Source organism: Pelodiscus sinensis, chromosome 23 (genome assembly GCF_052426305.1).
Source record: "Pelodiscus sinensis isolate ZL-2025 chromosome 23, ASM5242630v1, whole genome shotgun sequence".
In the NCBI taxonomy this organism is placed as follows: Eukaryota; Metazoa; Chordata; order Testudines; family Trionychidae; genus Pelodiscus; species Pelodiscus sinensis.
In genome coordinates, this window is record NC_143074.1 from 18262228 (window position 1) to 18284646 (window position 22419).

At 45.0% G+C, this 22419-nt stretch overlaps 1 protein-coding gene across 4 annotated transcripts in view; it reads right to left on the reverse strand.

The window, feature by feature from the left end:
* Positions 1–706: 706 nt before the first annotated feature.
* BRD3 (bromodomain containing 3) overlaps positions 707–22419 on the reverse strand; it is an 85704-nt gene continuing 63991 nt past the window's right edge. For 3 of the 4 annotated variants that reach the window (XM_075905180.2, XM_075905182.2, XM_075905181.2), the window contains exons 7-12: positions 18140–18268; positions 16376–16567; positions 14767–15008; positions 12813–13105; positions 10322–10480; positions 707–5902 (exon numbers count right to left, since the gene is read on the reverse strand). In XM_075905180.2, the coding sequence (XP_075761295.1) occupies positions 5787–5902; positions 10322–10480; positions 12813–13105; positions 14767–15008; positions 16376–16567; positions 18140–18268 (1131 nt within the window). In that variant the 3' untranslated portion in view covers positions 707–5786. The remainder of the gene's footprint in view (positions 5903–10321; positions 10481–12812; positions 13106–14766; positions 15009–16375; positions 16568–18139; positions 18269–22419) is intronic. The other variant, XM_075905183.2, reaches the window with a different exon arrangement.

A 22419-nucleotide genomic window follows, 5' to 3' on the forward strand; every position in this document is an offset into this window, starting at 1 on the left:
GAAGAGTTATTCCTTTCCCCACGAGGAATAAGCCCTCTTGCGCAAGAGCTCTTCCACAAGAAGGCAGTGTAGACAGGCAACATGAATTTCTTGCGCAAGAAACCCCTATGGCTAAAATGGCCATCAGAGCTTTTTTGCGCAAGAGAGTATCCACACTTCCATGGACACACTTGCGCAAAAGCACATGGCAGTGTGGACGCGCTGTTATGGAAGACCTTTCGCACAAGAACTCTTACGCAAAACAGTTCTTGTGCAAGAAGCCGGCAGTGTAGACGCAGCCTAAGTGCTTGGCTGAATAGGAATGAAATTAAGTACATGCTGAAGCGTGTTGAGTCAATATTTTCAATCTCACAACTTCATTGTGAGTCTCATGATATCTGAGGTTTTACTTAATGCCCCAGCCTCTGGAGTGATTCTGAGAAAAATCTCAGTTTTCATTTGAGAAAAACTTGAAATTAATTGCAGATGCCACTTGAAAAGGCTCAAAGCCAAGAGAGTAAACAAAACAAAGGGAAAATTACTAGTTTTTAAAACTCCTGTGATTTTTAAGCTAGTTTGATGATTTGGGGGATCTTAATTCATGATTTCCGAAGTTCAGTAATACTACTTAGATGCTATGCTGAATCAGGGCCTCCTATGATTTCAACCATGCTGAAGATCAGGGGGCAGGCAGGAAGGAAGCAATATATAAAATTTCACACACACAGGCACTTTTTCTTTTTATTTATGAAAACAAAACAAATGCCCCAGAAGAGGGGTCCATGATTACCAGTAACATCAAAGATTACTTTCTAACTTTTTTTTTTTAATTCTGTTGTGTCGAGGCCAGCATTTGCAATAAACAAGCTAAAACTAGTTACATTGACTCATTCTTTAGTAACTGACATTTACAGGAATATACTAGAAATGGCACTAAAAAGTCTTAAGAAAAAGAGTTACGGTAAATTTGCATGCACATCATACAGAAAAGTAACATTTGTTTTAAATATTAAAAAAAGGAAAAACGAAACAGAAACATACAACAAATTGGTTTTGGAATTGTTAAGCCAGTTATGGGGGGTATAAAAGCTCTAAAAAGCCCGTGTCAAATCTTAGCTGGTTGGGATTTTTATTAATGATTTTTTTAAAAGATATGTAAATACCATTTTAAAAATGCATCTTACCATTTAACAAACATGATAATGCTGCTAGTGTCAATATCTCATCCTGCCCTGTATTAATCTCCTATAACTCATAGCCTGCCCACATTTGCACCATAATGCTAATTACTTGTTTTAGAATGTGAATTTTTAAAATCCGTTACTAAAAAGATTTTTTGTCATGTCCCAACCCCTACCCTAGCTTTGAAAAACATCATTTCAAAAACAAAGGAAATACATTTAAAACTGGTGTAAAAATCCCAAAGGTAGAGAGAAAATTAACTGTCGTCTGATTCCATCAACTAGGGTACGTCTTCACTGCAACACTATTTCCAAATAATTAGCGCTATTCCGAAATAACTTAGTCTGCGCCTACACAGCAGGAGTTATTTCGAAATAGTGTCAAAATACTGTCAAGCTGGAGGACTTCTTACTCCAACTCCTGTAACCCTCATTGTACGAGGAGTAAGGAAAGTTGGAGGAAGAGTGCTCTGTTTCTAAATAAGTGCTGTGTAAACGCTCCCTATTTCGAAATAAGTTATTTTGAAATAAGATACGCAATTGACGTAGCTCGATATTGCATAGCTTATTTCGAGTTAAGCCCTGCAGTGTAGACACACCCCTAGAGATCATGGAAAGAGACCACAAACAAAGATATTACCTTTGTGTGTGTGTGTGTGTGTGTGTGTGTGAAGGAGGGAGAGGATTGTACACATTTTTACATTTTGAATGGAAATCATTTCTGCAATTTCAGATCCTGCTGATGGGAAAGTTTAAAATCACAGCAATAAAAAAACTAAATTTGTTTTGTGTCACCTGTATCTGTTCAGGGAAAAAAGTTTAAATAAATCTGTTAGTCTTTAAAGTGCCATAGGACTCCTTGTTGATTTTGCAGATACAGACAAACACAGTTACCCCTCTGAGATTTGTTTTCTAGGTGAGCTAAGGCCTGATCCTTGGAAGGCTGATGTCCCTCTGCTCTCATAAGAATCGGAGCCTTTTGGGGTAACAAGAAATCGGCTTAATTTGTGATCATTTATTAAGCTTTTAAATGATATACTGATACAGGTTGATTAGGGACAGCTACATTCTCCTTTCTGCTGTGGGCGTTCATTTTCTAACAAAGTATCAACATTTTTTGTCTTTAATTTGCTCCAGGGCAGATCATCAGCTTGCATAAATCACCACCAATGACTATGTCCCTGAGTGAGTTTCATATTAATTTAATAGATGTAACCCAGATGCATGCAAGGGAGGATTTCAGTGTGAAAGAAATAGCTTGTTTCTCAGGATTTCCGCCCCCTCAGATTGGCATGGAGTTGCTCATATCTATTTAAAACCAAATAGTTCTCAGTTTCATTTAGCAGGATGAAAGGTTCGAACAAAAACAAAAAACAAAGAAACAAATCAATCCACCCTTCAAACCAAAAAAAACAACCCACCGTAAGCTCTAATTAGATGTATATTATATTTCCTTTTAAAAATATATTACTAAGATCTGTTAGGAGGGGGGATTTTTTAAAAAAACAACAACGAAGGGCCATGTTTAAAACAATCTAGAAATTAAAATTAAATTCAGTTTAAAGGAAAAGGCAAATTGTTAATTTCAGTAAGTTCAGGATATCCGAGTTCTTCTATTCCTTTCAAATGTTTAGGGCCCAATTCTGCAAAGGGTTGAGCAGCTGCTGTAGAAAGACTGACTGACTATCCTATTGATTTCCAAATGACTAGAGGCTCTTTACTAACGTATCAGAGGCATTCAGTTTCTTACAGAATCAGGTTTCATTCCTGGAGCACAACAGGATAATACCTTCCTGGAGCTTCATCAGATTCTGTGTCTAGCTGATCACTACTATTATTTTGTAACTAAAAGACACATACACAGAGCAACGTCAGTTGCATTAGAATCACACATGAATGCCCCACCCTCTTTCTTGAGCTGCTGGCTGACATTACAAAAAAATAGTTTGTAGACAGATGCAAGGGTAAGTCACTTATTTAATCTCTGGATCATCTATCCTCAAAAAGCCTCTCCTATATAATGTGGTTACATAGGAATTCAGTGAGTCACAATGGACCCTGGATACGGTAACTTTTGCACTAAAAGGAACATTTTAGAGCAAAGATGCCCCAGATTGCAAACTGTAGTGTTCTAGCAACAGGCCCAAAATTCCCTCATTTTAAAAAAGACGTGTGACCCACTGAGACCACATGTCCCAGCATTCAATGTTTCCTTTCCATGTGGAAGCTAAGCTTGCTGGGAACATCACATACTGGCATTTGCAGTCCTCATGGGCCACACTCTTGTATTATAGAAAAAGAACAGCTGCAACTTGGAACATTTTATGACATCAAGGGGTAGCTCCCAAGGCTCTTGGCAATCTGCTAATATGGGACTCAGCAGGGCAAATGTCAAGGCTTCCCATGTTAGGCCACGTCTACGCTAGACCCAGCAACTCAGCTTACAGGGCGCAGCACTAGCAACACAGAATACGTAGCTGGAGTCACCATATGCCTTAAGATGAGCGTGGCGGTGTCTCCACAGCAGGAGGCCAATGGGAGCAAATGCTACTGTCGACTTCCCTTCTCTTTGCAAAAGCAGGAGTACTGGATGCCAGCAGGGCTGCCCTCTGAATTTGATTTAGTGTGTCTTAACTAGACTCGCTAAGTCAAACTCCGGAAGATCAATTGGGGCAGCGGCCAACTTTCTTTTAGTGTAGACAAAGCCTTAGAGGCAATGAGGTAGCCTCAGGGAATTGGGGGTTGGGATAGGGAAAAACGTAACTTCTGTTAAACTCTGTATATTTTTTTTTCTTTACAATAAAAAGGGTTGGTTTTAAAAAAAAAAAAATCAAGAAATCAATTTACTATACATTTCCGCCCCTCGAGTTACAAAGTGTATATTATAGAACTGGGTGTTTTCCTAAAATTGGATTTAAAACACACACACATACACGCACACACACGCACACACACACACACATAGAGAAAGATCTGTGAAAACATTTCAAAGAAGATAAAATAAAAATGTGCTGCAGCTGGAAGTCATCTATACCTGTAAGTCTCCAAATTCTGTACAAGAAAAGAGAGAGAGAGAGAAAGGAAGAAACAAAACAGAACAAAAACTGAATACACAAAACATGAGAGAGCACCGACACAGGAATAATGGACTGTAGCACCTGTAGGTAAAAAGTCCAATATATTTAAATAAGGTCTCCGATTTATTTATTTTTTTTAGACTGGTTCAAACCATTTATAAAACCGCTGCATTTTTGCTGGTCTTCATAATGCAGTTTTCTGAATGTTTCAAATAAGCAATGGTGTTAATAAATAAAGTATTTATATATACACATGAAATTCAGGACAGTGACAATGGAGTGTGTGTTGCAGCAGTGCAGGTTTAAAACATTAGGCTGGACTCTCATAGAAAATTGCTGAGCCTTACAAAAAAGTTTTTTTTTTCTGTTTTTCCTCGCCTCACCACCATTTTTTTTTTCTTGAGGTAAAAGTTTCAGTGTTTGGAAACCTGCACCCTGCGAGACACAGAAGTAGCATTCCCTCCTAGGAGCTCATTGCTGATACAAAGATAGGAAAAAACCCCACATTCAACATCCCTCCCCCTTTCCCTCAGTGACTTGGCCCGGGCTAAAACTGTAGCGCCCACATTATCTCACACCCAGTCTAAAGCCTCTGATTTGGGAAGGTACTTGGAGCACATGTCTGATTTTGAGCATGTGGGTTGTTTCCTTGACATCATCGGGCCTGGCTTATTAGGGTTGGTCGAAAAATGTTTGATGGGAAATTGGGTTTTTGGTGACACAGTGTGTCTGTTTCCTGTAAAAAATGTTGATTTTTGTTGAAAGACTGAATATGTTTTATTTTTTCCAACAAAAAAATCAAAATGTTCAGTGTATGTGAGGAGGATTCTGATGAGCTCCACTGTTCACATGCTTAAAGTTAAGCACATGCTTAAGTACCTTCCTGAATAGGAGTCTACGCCGCTACCAAAAAAAAAAGTGATTTTTTTTTAACAATCCACAGTACATGAGTCTTTGTTTTTGTTTTTTTATGTAAAAAGATGATAGCATCTGACATTTTCATCACACTGTAGACTTGGAGATTAAGAATACTAGTGCTAATAACAAATACACCAACTAGTTCAAAAGCTAACATCTTTCAGATACAGTACCATTGTACAGAGATTTCTTTTTAAAATTCTTTTTTCCTTGCATCGTCGTGAGCCAGGTAGGGTGTATTAAAAGGGAACTTCGGGGGGAAAAAACCCAAAAAAATCTGTATACTACACCTCGCAGATTTTTTTCTATGGATCTCTTGTTAAGAGTTCAAAGTTCTTGTCCTCTCCAAGCAACCATCTTCAGTTAAAAAAATTTATTAGAGACTTTACGCAAAGTGAACTACTTATCATAAAGTCTAGTCACACATAAAAAGATCTTTGACCTATTAAAAGCAAAGAAAAAAATTGGAAGATACCTTTTATAACACTGAATTTAAAAATAAAAATAAAAAATAAGAGAGAAAAAACCTGACCACCATGGAACAAGAGTAGTATATTAACCATAGAAGGGAACACTGCAGAGTATTGGTGTCTATGTTGTCCTTTTTTTTTTTTTTCTAAGTGTCTGTAGTTTACTCTGAATCACTGCTGTCTGAACTGGATCCGCTGGAGCTGCTGCTTCCAGATTCTGAGGAGCTACTGCTGCTGAGCCGGGAAGGGCCTCCAGATGGGGCAGAGCTGGATTTTTCTAAAGGGAAATAGATTGGGGGTCATACATTTGAAAACGATCTGAGCTACACAGAACCCCCACCCTCCTTACCCTGGGTTACGCTGCCGACGGGCTGTCATGGGACAGCCCGATGGCTGGGGCAATAGCCAAAACCTTTGGAAAACTGGAGAAGGCCTTGAAGTGGAGCAGCCCAGGTAGCAAGCGTTTGAGCTGGCCAATTATTTTAATAGCAAATGTGAAGTGGCAAAACAGAGCAACCCATCATAACATGGGGGGAGGGATATCTCAGTGGTTTGAGCATTGGTCTGCTAAACCCAGGATTGTGCGTTCAATCCTTGCGGAGGCCATTTAGGATTTGGGGCAAAAATTCATCAGGGATGGTACTTGGTCCTGCTGAGAAGGCAGGGGACTAGACTCAATGACCTTTCAAGGTCCCTTCCAGTTCTAGGAGATAGGCAATCTCCATTATAAATAAAACATATGATGTGAATCTCAGATTGGCTGAAACTGGACAATCCAGCCCCCACACTGAGCAGGGGAAACCTGAAGTGGGCTGGCACAGACTCCAGAGTGGGAATTGCAGACATACAGAGGCAGACTCGTCCTTACCCCTGCACAGAATACTCAACTGTGTGGGGCACCACTGGGTCTTAATGCCCACCTCTTCCCTCTTCCTAGCCCTGTTCTGTTGCTCCATCATTCCCCCTCGACCTGCTGTCAGGCAGAGGGCACCAGTTTAATAGTATTGCATAGGGCCCCATAAATCCAAAGGACGTCCCTGTACAGAGGGCCAGGGCAACTTCCACCAGCTGGATTTCAACTGTCCATTAAAAGATTCTCAGCTGAGAGGAGAATTCAGCCTGTGGATTTTGCTGGGAAACATTTGGGTTTCTCCCCCAAGTTCTGGGTTCTGCGCTTCCTTAGAGAGTCAACCCAGGAGGATGAATAATGTTTGCTGGTAAAATTTCCCTTGAGGACAAAGACAGGTTTATCATATTGTCAATAAAAAAGTTTTACCCCACCCCGGGCAAGTTCTAAGCGTGGAGGTTGCCAAACCTGTTATTCAGTCTAAGGCCTTGTCTACATGGAAAAGTTGCACCAGTTTAACTTAGGCTACATCTAGACTATGAGCAAAGGGTGTAATTCCCTTAGATCAGTGGTTCTCAAAGTGTGGTCCACAACTGTCTTGCAGGAGGGCTACGGGCTCAGGCCCTCCCCACACAGCGGGGAGCCTGCACTGGTGCACCAGCCATGCCGCTCCTTCCCCCATGCTTCCACTGCCATGGCCTGTCTACCAGGGCTATCCTATTTATACTCACACTAGCTGGCGGAGAGAGCGAGCCAGGGTGTTGCACAAGCAGGGGAATTACAGCCCTCGTTCATAATGTCAATGTGGCTGGAAATCAGTTTTTAAACCAATTTTGTTAAATGAGCACAAACCCTCGTGTAGATGCACTTCTTTTGGTTTGGCCTTAACGTCTTCTTTCGCATGGCGTGGGTAGCAGCCAAATGCCTATCTAAGTTTGACAGCCAGTACATTGCTGCAGCAGTGTGTCAGTGAATGTCATTCAGGCACCCGGAAAAAGAACGAAGAAGACTCTCAGATACGATGTGCTCCATTGTTTGTGCCTGGTGACCGATGTTCCCTCTAACTTTTCCACCTGTGTGCGGAGTAAATTTTGTGATGTGCACCAAAGTATGTGCAGCTGTGCACCACCAGCCAAAACACCTGCTGCCAGCTTTGGGTGCTCTGTTAATCTGGTGGGTGGCATCTGAGTTTCTCCTGGGTGGCCACCAAAATGCTCAGCTTACAGGCAACCCTGCTAGTGACCATGGTCACATAAAGGTGTTTGCCTCATTCTGCATGTAAAGAGTCTTTGTGTATGTCTCCCCGGAGGTGTCCTGATGCGATTCAGTCTGCGCCGCTCTTTCTGGTGGTTCCTCAGGAGGGTCAATGACAAACTGGTTTGAGGGAGCGAAACACTCCACTAAGTCGCCACATGGACACTGAGTGTAACGGTCTTGATGCGGTTCTATGGAGGGCTGCAGGATTTTACTCTTGCCTGTGGCGGGTTCTGCAGACCACCATGCAATGGGATCCTGCGGCTTGCACCGACATGCGAAGAAAGGAAGATGTTTCGGCAACTCTTTAACCCAGGGGTGGGGAACGTAAGGACCAGGGGCCAGATGCGGCCCCCCGCTGGCCTGGATCCGGCCCCTGGGGCTTGGGGCTCCCCCTAGCTTTGAGAAGCCCAGATTGGTGCTCCAGGCTGTTCCCCTGCAGGACTGGTGCACACAATCTGCTAGCCTGTGCCCCGAAGGCTCTGGTGTGCAAGGGGACTATCTTTCTTTTTCTCAGCCAGGGGCTTTGTCAGAGAGGGGCTTTTTATTTGTTTATTTTTTGCTTCTCACTTGTGTACAGCCCCCAACTGTGGTTCCTGACCCAAAGCAGATCCCACCTCCCCGCTTTAACCTGTGGTAGCCGGATGCATGACAGCACCAGGACTCCACTGTCAATTCGAGCCTCCCTGACGCTGCACGCCTGGCATTACTGAGTTGAGCATCCAGGCATGTAGCATGACAGCTGAGAGACCACACCCGGCACACCGCATTCCGCCACGGAACGCACCAACGCAACTGGGGTGGTGCGTAAAGTCCGTGGGCTGCCGACGCATAATCCCGCGGCCGATTTCCTGAGACGTGCAGCTCGAGACCTGCCCTCCTTGCGGGTGTTCTCGAAAAGTCAAATTCCAGTCCAGTGTAACACCAAGACACTGTGAGTTGGCCTGATGGCCAACACGTCCCCCGCAAAACTGCCCATCGAGGATGGGATTAGACCATTGGTGTTTCTGATGGAAAGCAGACACCGGATTGCTTTGGGGGGAAGGCCCTGGAAATAACCAGCCATTGTAGTGGGATCTCTACAGCTGATGGTGAGAAGCCGTGTGCGCTGAACAGTTCGAGCCATGTCATCCACACACGTGCACTTCCTCGACTCTGGTGCTGGTCGAGCCACGGCATATGGGTTAAAAAGCTTTGGGAGCAGGATGGAGTTCTTGACCTTGATCTGGCCATTGAGCTGTACCGTAAAGCAGAGAGGTGGGCAGGAACTGGTCATCACCGCCACGAGACCAATCGTTGGCTGGCAGGGAATGACGCAGGAGATCTTGAGGAAGAGGTCCTGTCCCCAGACCGTGTCCTGGTGCAGGACAAATCACCCAGGGCAACTGTCCCTGTTCGCAGCTCACATTAGAATTGGGGATGTAAAAACGTGTTTTAAAATGGAACCGTGTCACCGCTAAAAATCACAGCAGTTACATGTACTGCAGGCTCTGTGGAACGAAGCTTAAATAAGCTCACAGCAAAGACTCCCCTGGCCAGCGTGACCGGGGTGGGCTGGAAGCTGCTCTAGCTCTACCGCAGGGGGTGGGGGCCAAGCACCTCCACAGGTTGGATCCGGCCCGCCAAGCCAGTGGATCCAGCCCGCAGCCACCCTGCCCCCAGTCCAACCAAGACCCGGTGACGGGAGAGCACATGAAGTCGTCTTCCTCCACCAGAGGTGCACACAGCATCAGAGGGAACCGAGGGCTGTTTTAAAACAGCTGGTGGTTCTCTCTAGCCGCCGCACACCCCTGGCAGGGCAGGGAGCAAGAGACTTTGTGTACTCCCCCCATCCCAGGCCCTGATTGGCCTGCAGGTCAGGGGACCACGCAAAGTCTTCTCCCACCCCGGCACCTAGAGGGAACTGCCAGCTGTTTTAAACCAGCGGGCGATTCTCTCTAGGCACCGGGGGTGGGGACAAATACTTCATGTGCTCCATCACCCCCAGGCTAATCAGGGTCATGGGGGGGGGGGGGGACATGAGAAGTCTCCTGGCTCCACCCCTTCTGCCTGAGGCCCCGTCCCTTCAGAAATTTGTGAAAAATTATTGCTCTGTGTTCTACCGGTTATTCAGAAGCTGTAAGCCTCACCCATTAAGGGGGAAGCCTATCAGTTAATCAGCGAACCATTTACATCCCTAATTAGAATCCTGCCCCAACGTGGCCAGTGAGTGGAGTTACTTGGAAGCATTAACAGATTCCTATGCCATGCACTGAGCCGGAATAAGCTTGATTTAAACTGAAATAAGACCGTCCACACAACCTTTCGCTTGGCTTTAACTAAATCACCTTAAACTCTTATCTCAAGTAAAACTGATGCCACTCCCTCATGACGCCAAGCCCGCATCAATAAAGACTAATAGTTTGGCTGGTAGTAGGAATTGTGTGACACGTATTTTTTTTTTTAAGTACATGAGTCTGTCAGCAACTTAGCTCCACGTATTAATTAACTTACTCTCTCTCTACACGTTTGTCTCTATATGGTGACTGATTTGGCCCAGGCACTATGCAGAAGTGAAACCTCACTACATGTAGCCAATGAAGTGTGGCCAGTTACCTTTTTTTGCAGGTTTCTTGTTGTTGTTTAGCTGCCCGCTGACATCCTGTAACCGTTTTTCTAACTCTTTCTTCTTTTCCTGAGCTAGTTCTTCTTTAGATTTTACTGCTTGCTTTTTCCCACTTGCAGCTGTGGAGGAGGAACGCACAATTTCTGAGACTGCATGGTTGGAGGGGAAAAAAGAGCGGACATCACTATTTTACAGGGCACACAAAACTATGCAACTATTCTGTAATTACACTGCTAACATCTGTGATGACATAGCAATTACATATCCCTATAGAGGACAACACACAAAGTCTCATAGTCTCTCCGATAACATGCAATATTTCCATGACTTTTTTTTTTTTAAGAGATCTCTTGGAAAATATTTTAGAAAATAAAAATAGCCACGTAATAACCTTGTAGTTACAGGTTACTTACCAGACACTTATATGGTCAATAGTTACATTGTAATTAAAGAATTGTTACATGAGTTTCTGCCCTGTAAAACAAAGTGTCCCATTAAAGGTGGTCAGAATTAGGCACTTGCCATCAAGATCCAGATTTTTCAAGCAAAATTTCAGCTGTTTTGTTGCTTAAAAAAACTGAATTGCAATGAATACAGGCAAGAACAGCAGATGGCAAGAATGTAGTTGCATTAGTTAGGATTCAAATGTTAAGAGGTATCAGCAATCCTCATCCTTCAGATCCTAAGTTAATGCTAGCTGAGATGAGGAAGAAATATCTCTCCACGGCACATTACTGTATACTTTTGACTGTTGCACATCAAATGTTAGCCACTATCAGAAATGGGACAGATGGCCCGTTGGTTTGATCCTGGGATAAAATATCTAGATTCCTGTGCTCTATTTTAAAGGAATGACAAACCAAGACCCTCCTACCAGAAACTTACACAGAGTACTCTGAAAGCTGAACATTAGACTAAGCAGAAAGTGGCAGAAAAGTTTGTATTCCATGGTGTTGACGGTGTCACTGAAGTTCAGACAAAACCCTGTTCATCAGTGCAGGGTGTGTGAACTTCAAACGCTTGCATTGATGACGCACTGCGGTTTTTTCATGTTGACGCAAAAATAAAAAGCTCTCCAATACATAACCATTCTGGAGAGTCTTTCTGAATTGTTCCAGCCGTAAAGGGATTCAGTCAAAGTCAGGCTGATACAGCAGAACCTCAGAGTTACAAATACCTCAGGAATGGAGGTTGTTTGTAACTCTGAAATGTTTGTAACTCTGAACAGGATGTGAGAATTGTTCTTTCAAAAATTTACAACTGAACATTGACTTTCAAATGTTACCGGGCAGAAAAGAACAGAAAAAATGCTGCTTTCCCTTGTGTTTTAAGTAGTTTACATTAGTACTGTATTACATTTGCTTTTTTGAGTGTGTGTGTTTGTGCGTAGGCACATGCCCGTGCGTTTCTCTCTGCTGCTGCCTCATTGTGTACTTCTAGTTCCAAATGAGGTATGTGGTTGTTTGGTCAATTTGTAGCTCTGAAGTTCGTAACTCTGAGGTTCTACTATACACTGAGGCCAGGTCTTCAATAAATGGTAAAGTTGACTTAAGATATGCAACTCCAGCTACGTTAATTACACAGCTGGAGTCGACGTATCTTAAATCGCATTTTTGTGCCATCCACACAGTGGGAACTTGACGGGAGCAAACTCTCCCATTGGCTTCCCATAATGCTCGTAAGAAGCAGGATTACTGGCACTGTAGGGGCACCCTGTGAGTTCAAATGAGCAAGTCTTCACTAGACCCACTACATCGAACCACGGATGATCGACAGTGGCAGCACTGATCTTCCATGTAGTGTAGACATGGCCTTAGAAAGCAAAAAAGAACTACCAAGATCTCAAAAAAAAATTTGTTTAGGGCTCTCTGGAAATCATGTGGCAGCAAAATGGGATCCACGACATAATTATGTGCTACATTTGATTCTTTGCCCCCACAGCTAAGACCACCCATCAAAGAAGGCCAGTCTTGCGGTGCAGACACAATGTAGGGTATTAGAGCTCAATTCCCGGCTCTGCCTGAGACTCTGGGTGTGACTTTGGGCAAGACACTTCTTCCTCTGTCTGTACTGGTTCTTTGTCTATCTTGTCTATTTAGATGATATGCTCTTCACAACAGAGAATGTAGCCTTCTAGGTGTCTGCCCAGCTCCGCATGAGGAGGCCTGGATTTTGGTAATGCGTTTCAGAGGGTATCATAAAACGAACAACATGTCCCTCCCAGATTCTGGAGGGGAGCTTGGAGCCTTCAGCCTTCCGTGGAATAGGATTTAGGGGAGGGCAGGAAGAGAAAAGAGGAAGAGCACGGATGTTTCTGGGGGGGGAGGGGAAGAGGCCTTTCAAAATAAATCACCATCAGAGTGCCAACAAGTCATCAATACTTGGAAACGGTGTTTGGTAAGAAGAGAGTCCTAAAGAGCGTCCCCTCGCCTCCCACACCAAGGTGGATGGGGGAACTTCCTGAGTCATGAGGCAACTTACAAAATGGTTTCCTTTGTTTTTTCTGTAAACAAGACTTGACGTATCTCTCCAGTTCTCGTAAAGTGGTGGGCTTCAAGGTTTCAAAATCTATTTCTATCTCGTCGGGGTTGGAGTCCCTGAGGGAAGGTTCCCGTGACTGGATGATGTGCACCACCCGACCCAGCTTTTCCCCTGGCAGGCGGTTGATGTCCAAGCTGAGCTGCCGTTTCTCATCATAGGTCATGGGCAAGCCCTCCTCCTCCTCCTCCGAATCGTAGGGGGCAGATGCCTGCTTGCCTCCTTTTTTAGGCTGCCTGGAGGGGGTGAAAGCACAAACACACTCGCTAGTGTATCGAGTTCATTTCCCCTCCCCTCGTACTAAACGTTCTACCACAAAGGCTGACTGTTACAATCATAAATGGGCGGGCCTACCCCACCCATCCGGGCCCACCCATCCCTAATGGTAAAGGATGCCCTTAGTTTGGGATGCGATCCAGGAGAGCCTGTGTTTAAGACCCAGCAACATCAGTGTGATTGTCCTGAACAGGGATACTGTTCCTGAGTAGGGGCCTAACATACCACGTCTAGTGCCGCGTCAATTTAGGCCACAGTTCGCTCTGGTAGGGGGCAGATATAATGTTCCGTGAAAGCACCACCCCAGTCAACAAGGGGTTAAAAACTCCTCTGGGCTCAGTCGACCGCAACCTACTGCACCCCTAATGTTGCCAATCCTGGAGAAGGGCAGGTTCTTAAAAAGGAGGCTGCTGGATCAGGCTGGGCGGTATTGAGGAACAAACAGAGCTAGTGCGCAGAGCCCTTCAGGGCTGTCTGCTGGGGAACCCCTCAAAACCAAAAGCCCCCCAGGCTCCCTGAGGAAACAGCTTTTCCTTACCTTTCTTCTCAGAGACCAGGACTTAGCCCTGGTTGTCAGGACAAAAGGGGTAAGGAGCCTGGATCTTTCCCCCACAGGAAAACTGGCCTTTACCTTGCTGAGACTGGGATGAACTGACCCTTTTTGTAGGCCGCAGAGGTATTCTGCCCTTTTTTTTTTAACCATTTCAACACTTCTCTTCTTCCTGCCCCACAAGGGGACAAACTCCTTCAGGGGCTCAGCCAGAGAAGAGTATCTCAAGTCTGGAACCCAGACTACAGTCACACCACTGTCCAGGAACGCGTGTCCAAGCCAAAAGTAGTGCCTCCCTCCCAGACCGCACCAGTAATACAACGCATCCCAGCACCACACAACTGGATGGTGGATGTAACCCTTTGGGGTCGGGCTTCATTTGGAGAGGACTGGAAGAAACTCAGAGTTCATTTTTCACTGGGACTTTGCTGGAATCAGGTTGGGGCCCTTTTGGTGTTTTACGTGTCTGCGTTAGGCGATGATAACCCAGCTCCGAAAGAAGGGGCCAGATCCTGAACCCATGACAGAACTCTCCTATGGACTTCAACACAAACAGAGGCCTGGCCCAAAGTAACCCACCCCAACCCAGACCCTCTGCTCATTTGGAGCTCCTACCAAGTTCTGAAATGAGGTTGACTTTTTAATTCCATCTCTCCCGCCTTGTTTTTAACATTCGCAGGAACTTCTGCAAGTCCAGGCTCCAGCTGGGACTGGTGTGGCAGTACCAAAGTACCACGTTCTCACTGCCTCAAAAGCATGAGAAAAAATCTGATCTAGAGAAGCCTTCCTAGATAACTCAGAGGACTGGATCATTAGACCTAGGCTGGATCCATTTCCAGCTCTGTTTTAATGGCTCAAGAGATTCTAGTCAGCATCTGACTCCAACAGGTACAGGCAGAGGTGGGCCAATGAAATTCCCACCCAAGATATCATCTGATGTGACCCTCCAAACCTTGTGTGGTTGTCCCTCACTAGGCTAGCAGGGGTAACAAAAAGCTCATTCTACAAAAGCAGCAAGGGTAGGGAAAGGCAAATATATAGGAAGATGCCAGACAAATGCCAAACACCCACCTGCTAGCTGTGGTCGTGCTGTTGGCTTTTTTAGTGGGTGCTTTCTTCTGCTGGGTCTGTTTTGCTGGTTGGGCCGCCTTGGGTTTCTTCTCCTCTTCGGCTTTCACTTTGTGCTTCTCTTTTTCTTTCTCTTTCTCCTTGTCTTTCTTTTTCTTCTCTTTTTCCTTCTTCTCCTTTTTCTTCTTTGGCTTGTTGACGGGCGCTTGTGACAAAGCAGCAAGCTGCTCGTGGACAGCCTTCAGCTGCGGGAGGACAGGAGATTCGAGCCCCAAAGTCAACACAATTAACTTTTCCAGGCATAGACAACATCCCTGTGTGCTCACACCCCACCCTTTCACACCAGCATCTCTTAAAGGGAAGCACTGGGCTGAGTATATTGAGTTCAGCCAGCAGACTTTGCTTTTTGGTAACCTTTAAAGAGTTGAGTACGGCTCCACAGAAGTTGACCAGTGGGGAGAGAAAACTTAGTTCCCTTTCTTTAAGCAAAGGAAAAGTAGCCACCTCCCGAGTGGAGATTCCCCTGGAAAGCCCTTGTTCCCATAATATAAGAACGAGGGGACACCAAATGAAATTAATGGGCAGCGGGTTTAAAACAAATAAAAGGAAGTTCTTCTTCACACAGTGCACAGTCAACCTGTGGAACTCCTTGCCTGAGGAGGCTGTGAAGGCTAGGACTATAACAGGGTTTAAAAGAGAACTAGATACATTCATGGAGGTTAAGTCCATTAATGGCTATTAGCCAGGATGGGTAATGAATGGTGTCCCTGGCCTCTGTTTGTCCGAGGGTGGAGATGGATGGCAGGGAAGAGATCGCTTGATCATTACCTGTTTGGTTCGCTCCCTCTGAGGCACTTGGTATTGGCCACTGTCGGCAGAGAGGATTCTGGGGTGGATGGACCTTTGGTCTGACCCAGTATGGCCGTTCTTATGTTCTAAATGTAGGGAGGGTTAGTGTTTAGGACTAGACATTGGGATGGTTGGGTTCTATGCTCATTTCTACCAAAAATGTGTGGGGGAAGTTACTTGATTAGGTGCTTTCTGGTAGCCCTTGGAAACTCCAGCCATGCCCCCGTGTGTTTGGCACTCACATACACATAGTAAAGAGACAGCCCCTGCCCTGTAGAGCTTGCAGTCTGAATAGCCAAGACAGCCAATGGGAGAGAGAAAAGAAGCATCCGTAACCCCATTTTACCCAAAAGGAACTGAGACCCAGTGAAATTTGCCCACAGTCACAAAGGGAGTATGGTACGCCTGAGTTTCCCTTCATGGGAAACGAGTGTGATAACCTTTCCTAGGTCTCTGAGGTGCTGTGGGGTTTCATTCCTGTTGCCAACTGCTTTGGGATCCTTGGAGGAAGCAGGTAACAGAAGTGCCAATTACTGTTGTGACAAAGAAAAAACGAGACTGCTTTGTAAAACATTTTCGGTAGGTTTTTCCTGCATCGTAAAGGCTCCAGGAGAGGATCTTGGTTGCCAGGTCTCAGAGGGGATTTTTTTTTTTAAACAGCAAAATGATACCTCCAAGAGCTGCTCTAAGATGTATCTTGCAGACATGCACAGACACACAGCTCACTATGGCGAGGCTGCTCGTTGCTGGCCCTGTCCCTTACCTGTTCCTGGAGCTCGGCCAGCCGGGTCGCTCGCTCTTCTTCTGAGTCGGAGCTGTCCGAGTCCGAGGAGCTCTCCCCGCTGCTGTGGCTGCTTTCTGTGCTTTTACTGACGACCGGCGCTGTGGGAGGGGGAGGGGGCGGGGGCTCCACGGGCTCATCCGGCATCTTGGCAAATCTCATCTCAAAGACGTCCTGCAGAGATGGTGGGATTCAAGGTGACAGAGATGCCTCAGCTGCAAAGACCTCATTCGGCATCTGTCTAAGACCATTCTTAAGGCCGCGCTGACCAATTGTCAAGGCTCCACTACGGTAGGGACTCTACAAACGAGTAACTAGGAAGTATTTCTTGCCCCAGAGTTTAGGGTCTGAAATCTTAAAGAGGTGGATCCAAGCTCCTTGGAAGTCAATGGGAAGAGACCCAATGGGAGTTGGACCACACCTTAATCTCTCTTTGTAAAATCATCTGAGACCTGCTTGGGAGGCAGATTATCAGATATTTCCCTACTGGGAGGTTCTTACACTGTCCTCTGAAGTATCTGGCACAGATTCCTGACACAGACCAGACATTGAGCTAGATCAGTGTTTCTCAACCAGTGGTACAAGTACCCTTAGGGGTACTCAAGAGAAGTGTCGGGGGTATGTCAACACAACCGAAATTTGGAGAAAACTTAATTTTGGTTTTAAGTTTTACAGCATTTTATTATTTTTGTACTTTCTACACCCAAAAATGTCATCGCCTGCCCAGCTACGATTAAGTTGTTTAAACAAATGTGTTGCAACGGTAGAAAAAATATGTGTGTCTGAAAACTGTAGGTACCGGGGGTACTTATAATTATTTTTTTAAAGGGGTACTTTATAAAGAAAGGTTGAGAAACACTGATCTAGATGGACCATGGGTCTGTTCTCATCTGGCAATGCCCCTTTCTTGAACAGGGTTCAAGAAAGAACCAGATACATTCATGGAGGTTATGTCCATCAATGGCAATTAGCCAGGATGGGTAGGAATGGTGTCCCTAGCCTTTGGTCTGACCCAGCATGGCCCTTCTTATGTTTATGTTCTTATGTTTGTTTTGCTTGGACCTGCTTACTTGCGGTTCTGCTGATTGGTTGGACTCCCACTCTGGGATTTAGCTCCTCCGTCCAGTTCAGAAAAAAAAACACCTTAGCAATAGTGACACTAGTAACCCCTTGTTTGCCAGCCTAAGAACATCTGCATCGACAGCCTTGGAAGTTGGCTTTAGCAAAGTTTCAGACTGCACCCACCTCTTGATTGGGGCCTTCACAGGGGTGTATTATGTAAACCCCAGGTCACACTCCTATCTCCTTGCAAAGCAAGGAGTTAGGGATGTAAAATTCCAGTTAACAAGTTAACCAGTTAAACGGAACGTGGAAAAAATTTCATTTAACCAATTAATCAGGAGCCCACAGGTGAGGAGCCGCTCAAGCCCGTCCTGGCCACCAGTTAACCAGTATGGTAAACGTTCTGGTTAACCGGTTAACCAGGATCCCGTAGGCAGAAGGCTGCTCCAGTTAACTAGTTACCCATTAACATCCCTACAATGATTAGGCTGATATTTTGAGCCTAGTGTTTAGTTTTGAGTCCCACTGAAGAACAGGGTACAACACAGGTCATCTAAGACCTTTTTCCAAATATGAGGAAAGTCAAGGACCCAGGAGGGAGCTGAGCATGCTCAGAACCAAGGCTCCCCCTAATGGGGAACGAAAGGTACAGTCTCTGGAAGATGCATTTGCCAACATCTTTACCTGGAGTTTCCTGGCCATTGCTACCACTTCGTGGTCTGGGGGATTGTACTTGTAACAATTAGAGAACATTAACCGAATATCTGCTGCAAAACCTTGTGCGTCCTGGTATTCCCGGCTGTCCATTTTTTTCTGCAAACAAACAAGCCAAAGGGGGAGGGAGGGGAAAAGAGCCATAAGCAAAATGCATTCATAGCGACTGCACAGATGAAAGGTTCATCACAGGGGCTACGTCTACACTGCAACGCTATTTCGGGATACCGGAGTATCCTGAAATAGCTATCCTGCATCTTCACAGCAAGTCCATTGTTTCGAAATATAATGGGCTCGCTAGTCTGACATCCCTGTAAATCTCCATGAGGAGGAAGGGACATTTCAGAGTAGCAGTTTATTTCGAAATTAAGCTACTTTGAAATAAAATTGAAATAAGTAATTTGCATAGCTCCCTTTGCGTATCTTGTTTTGAGCTCTGGTGCAGTGTAGACACACCCAGAGAGAGCTCAGAGTAGCTAAAAAGGGTTAGCCTATGATAGCAGCAGGTTGGGCTAGCTTGCTTGATACAGGCTGCTAAATCTAGGCTTCAGATAATATTTTAAATAAATTGAATCCTTTGACTATTGTAACACAGTGATTTTGATTCTAATAATCCAGGGAGTTCTGTTTAAGCGGACAGTCTCCGAAAGGTTGCCAGAGTTGATTTTCTATGAAAAATGAGGATTCTGTACAAAGATGCATCTTTGCATCTGTCAAGAGAGAGTTAAATTCCAGCAGGATGCCAAAAACGGAGCGCACGGAGAGGTCACCTTTCTCGGTATCTCTTCAGTTACCATCCCAATCCATGTCCAATTCCACAAAGTTTTCAAACTTTAAAGGCCTAGAGCCTCTACTGGGGCATATCACTGCCCCGCCGTCGGAGCTAACAGTGCCATGGTGGTTTAAAACAGCAGAGACTTTGGCAAACGTCTGCTCCTTAAAACCCTATTTGGTGTCCTTGATCCTAGATAACATACGGCAGTGTCAAGGGTCAAGGCTGCAGTACATTAACAGTATGAGCAAGGGTTGGTAGAATGAGAGGCCAAGTACAAAAAGAACAGAGAAAGGAACATGGGCAGCTAGGATCATCAGAGGCTAAGTTCCCGCTACTCTTTTCCATCCCTGTGTGGAATACATTTTTCAATGTGCACCCAGGCATATACAAATGTGCACCACCAGCAAACACAAAAGCCTAACTGTGGGCGCTCTGCTAATCAGCTGGGTGGCATTGAATCTCTCCTGAGTGGCTGCACAAGTGCACCGCTTACAGGGAACGCTGACCAGAGGACAAACTTACGGTTGTTCGGGTGCATTAAATGAGCATTTCCAGACCTTAACACATTGGGAGTTTTTCCTTCTCTTGTAGGTTCATAGATTATAAAGCCAAGAGAGACCATTAAGATCATCTCACCTGACAGCCCGCATACCACAAGCCAGAAAATTCCACTTAAGTGATTCCTGAACCGAGTCCAACTGAGGTTGGGCTAGAGTTTGTCTTTTAGAAAGCCATCCCATGCGGATTTAATGACTCCATGCAGTGGAGGAGCTATCGCGGCTCCTGGGAAGCTGTCCCAATCATTAATCACCCTTGCTGCATTAGCGAATTGTTACAAGGTAAAAAAAGGGCCCCTTATTTCTCATTAGAATTTTTGCAGCTTCAATTTCCACCCATTCCTTTTCAGTTTAACTTTAACGCTGAACTCCCTAGCTGTGCAACGCTTGTTTGGAGAAAAATGACAGCAGTCTGGGAGCAGTTTTTTACTCTTTGGTTAGAGACATCCTCCGCCTGAAGTCCAGTTTAACGTACTGCGGTGGGATATTTTACAGCATGACTTCACTCGGCTAGACTGGCCATTTCTTTTACCGAATGTGTAACACCAAACACGGTGCACTTGATTTACGTTGACTGTACAGAAATGTGGCATTGGCTGAATGATTAAAAGTCTCTGTTCTTCCACTCTCTGCACCTGTCTCTCTCTTTTGGACGAGGAGGGTTTTGCAAGAAGAGAGACTGAAGGCCTGGTTTGGTTAAATTCACCCCTGTGCAAAGGGCCAAGAGGAAAGTGTGTGTACCACTTTAGTCAGTGGTGCTCAAACTAGGAGTCGCAACCCAAGACAGGGGCACGGAATATCGGGTGCTGGGTCTCATTGCTGCAGGGGGATCAGGTGACCAGTGGGGGGGGGGGGGGCTAAGGCAGCTTCCTCTGCACTCCCATTGGCTAGAACCTGCTGCTGGCTGCGTCTGGGGCACAGCACAATCTGCCATGCCAGGAGAGGCAGGAAGCAGCCTTAGCCCATCCTCTGCACCACTGACCTGCAGCCACACAAAGTAAGCCCCTCCTGCCCCAGCCCTGGCCCCCCCAAAGCCAGAGCCCCCTCCTACACCTCAAAGATCTCCTCCTCAGCCCCAACCCGAAGCCCACACCCTAGTCAAATTATATTGGGCCGCAGGCATCAACGATTTTCTTCAACGGGGTCATGGGAAAAAAAGTTTGAAAACCACCGGCTTAGGTAGTAAAGGCCTCAGTATTTGAGCCTCGAGCATACAGAATTCCTGTTCATTTCATTGGGAGATGCATGTATGTCAGAGCTATGGAAACAGCTTTGTAATTAACTCAAAAACGCTCCAGTGAGACTTCAGTGGCAGATCGCTCATGTGCTGGCAAGCTACACAGATGTGAATCTCATCCTTGCTGAACTCATTTGGGTAGGAAACCCGCATTCAGAGCAGCCACCTTATTACACTAGCACTTCGCATTGTGACTGGTGCCAGACGTCCATCAGGCTTTCTGTGAGAAGGCTCCATTTTCGGGGATTTAATGAGCCAGAGAAAGCCTTTGAACTGCAGAGCAAGGGTGGTGGGGTGGGGAGAAGGGAGGGGGAAACAGACTTGTGCTCCTCCCAATGAAGAACAGTTTGGCCTTGACCGAGATACATTTCTGGCCAGTTCCAAAGCAAAACAAGACATTCAAACGGAAGAACTCTGATATTTTAAAATATGTCTTTCTGCTGGAAAGGCTTTTTTCACCATCTTGTGTGTGTTTGGTGCATATCTCATGGCTGATTATCACCTATGATATGCATTTTAGTGCATGAGACTTCCCATTTGGCCAAAAGCAATGGTTTTGGAACTTCAGGGCATTTTGATCCATGGATTTAAAAAAAAATGTTTTAAAGAAAATTCACTCAGAAAAGGCCAAGAATATGACCTTCTTGTGCCTACATGAAATAGCTTTGGGTTCTCTTGACACTGAGCGGCTTGAGAGTTAGCAGATGGGGAAATTTCATTTGCAATTGCATGTCAGAATGACAGGTCTCAGAGAGGTAGCCGTATTAGTCTGTGTCAGCAAAATCACTCATAAACACTAATAAAGAGTAATAAATTCATTAGGGTATTGAAGCATAAGCTTTCGTGAGCTACAACTCACTTCCTCAGAAGTGGGTGGGTGGGATGACAAAAGAAAGAAAGAAAGAAAGAAAGAAAGAAAGAAAGAAAGAAAGAAAGAAAGAAAGAAAGAAAGAAAGAAAGAAAGAAAGAAAGAAAGAAAGAAAGAAAAGGTGGAATCTCATCTGAAGAAGTGGGGTTTTATCCACCAAAGCTCATTTTATATATATATATATATGTTAGTCTCTACCAAGAAAACTTGGAAAAAGTTACACAAATTGCGAACTTTGTGTATCTTTTTCCGCTTTTCTTTTGAAAGAAGCTTTTCTGAAATTTGGCACATCTACACGGTGACAAATTTCAGAAAAACCTGCTCATTTGAGCCATCTCTTCTTCCTCGTAAAATGAGCTTTATAATGATGGCAAAAGAACACGTCCGCTTTTACAAAATTTCTTTTGGAAAAGTGGATGTGTTCCTTGGATACGGCATTGCTTTTCCAGGATACCTCCTGGAAAAGCGCTGCAGTTTAGACATAGCCTAAGGGTACATCTACATTGCACGGATATTTCAGGATACTGGAGGTGCTCTTTCGAAAAAAGGCATTATGTCATGCAAACTGTGCTTTTTCGAAAGAGAGTGTCCAGACTGCCTAGGTGCTCTCTTTCGAAAAAGTGGTTTGCTTTTTCGAAAGTACTGGGTGTCGTCTAGACACTCTTTTTCGAAAGAGGCTTGCAGTCTGGACGTAGCCTTGTTAGTCTTTACAGTGTCAGGATGAGAGAGTCTGGAGAGAGGTCGGTAGAAAAGTCTTTGGGTATGGCTATGCTGCAATCAGAGATATATCTGAGCTAGCTTTAGCCCACCTAG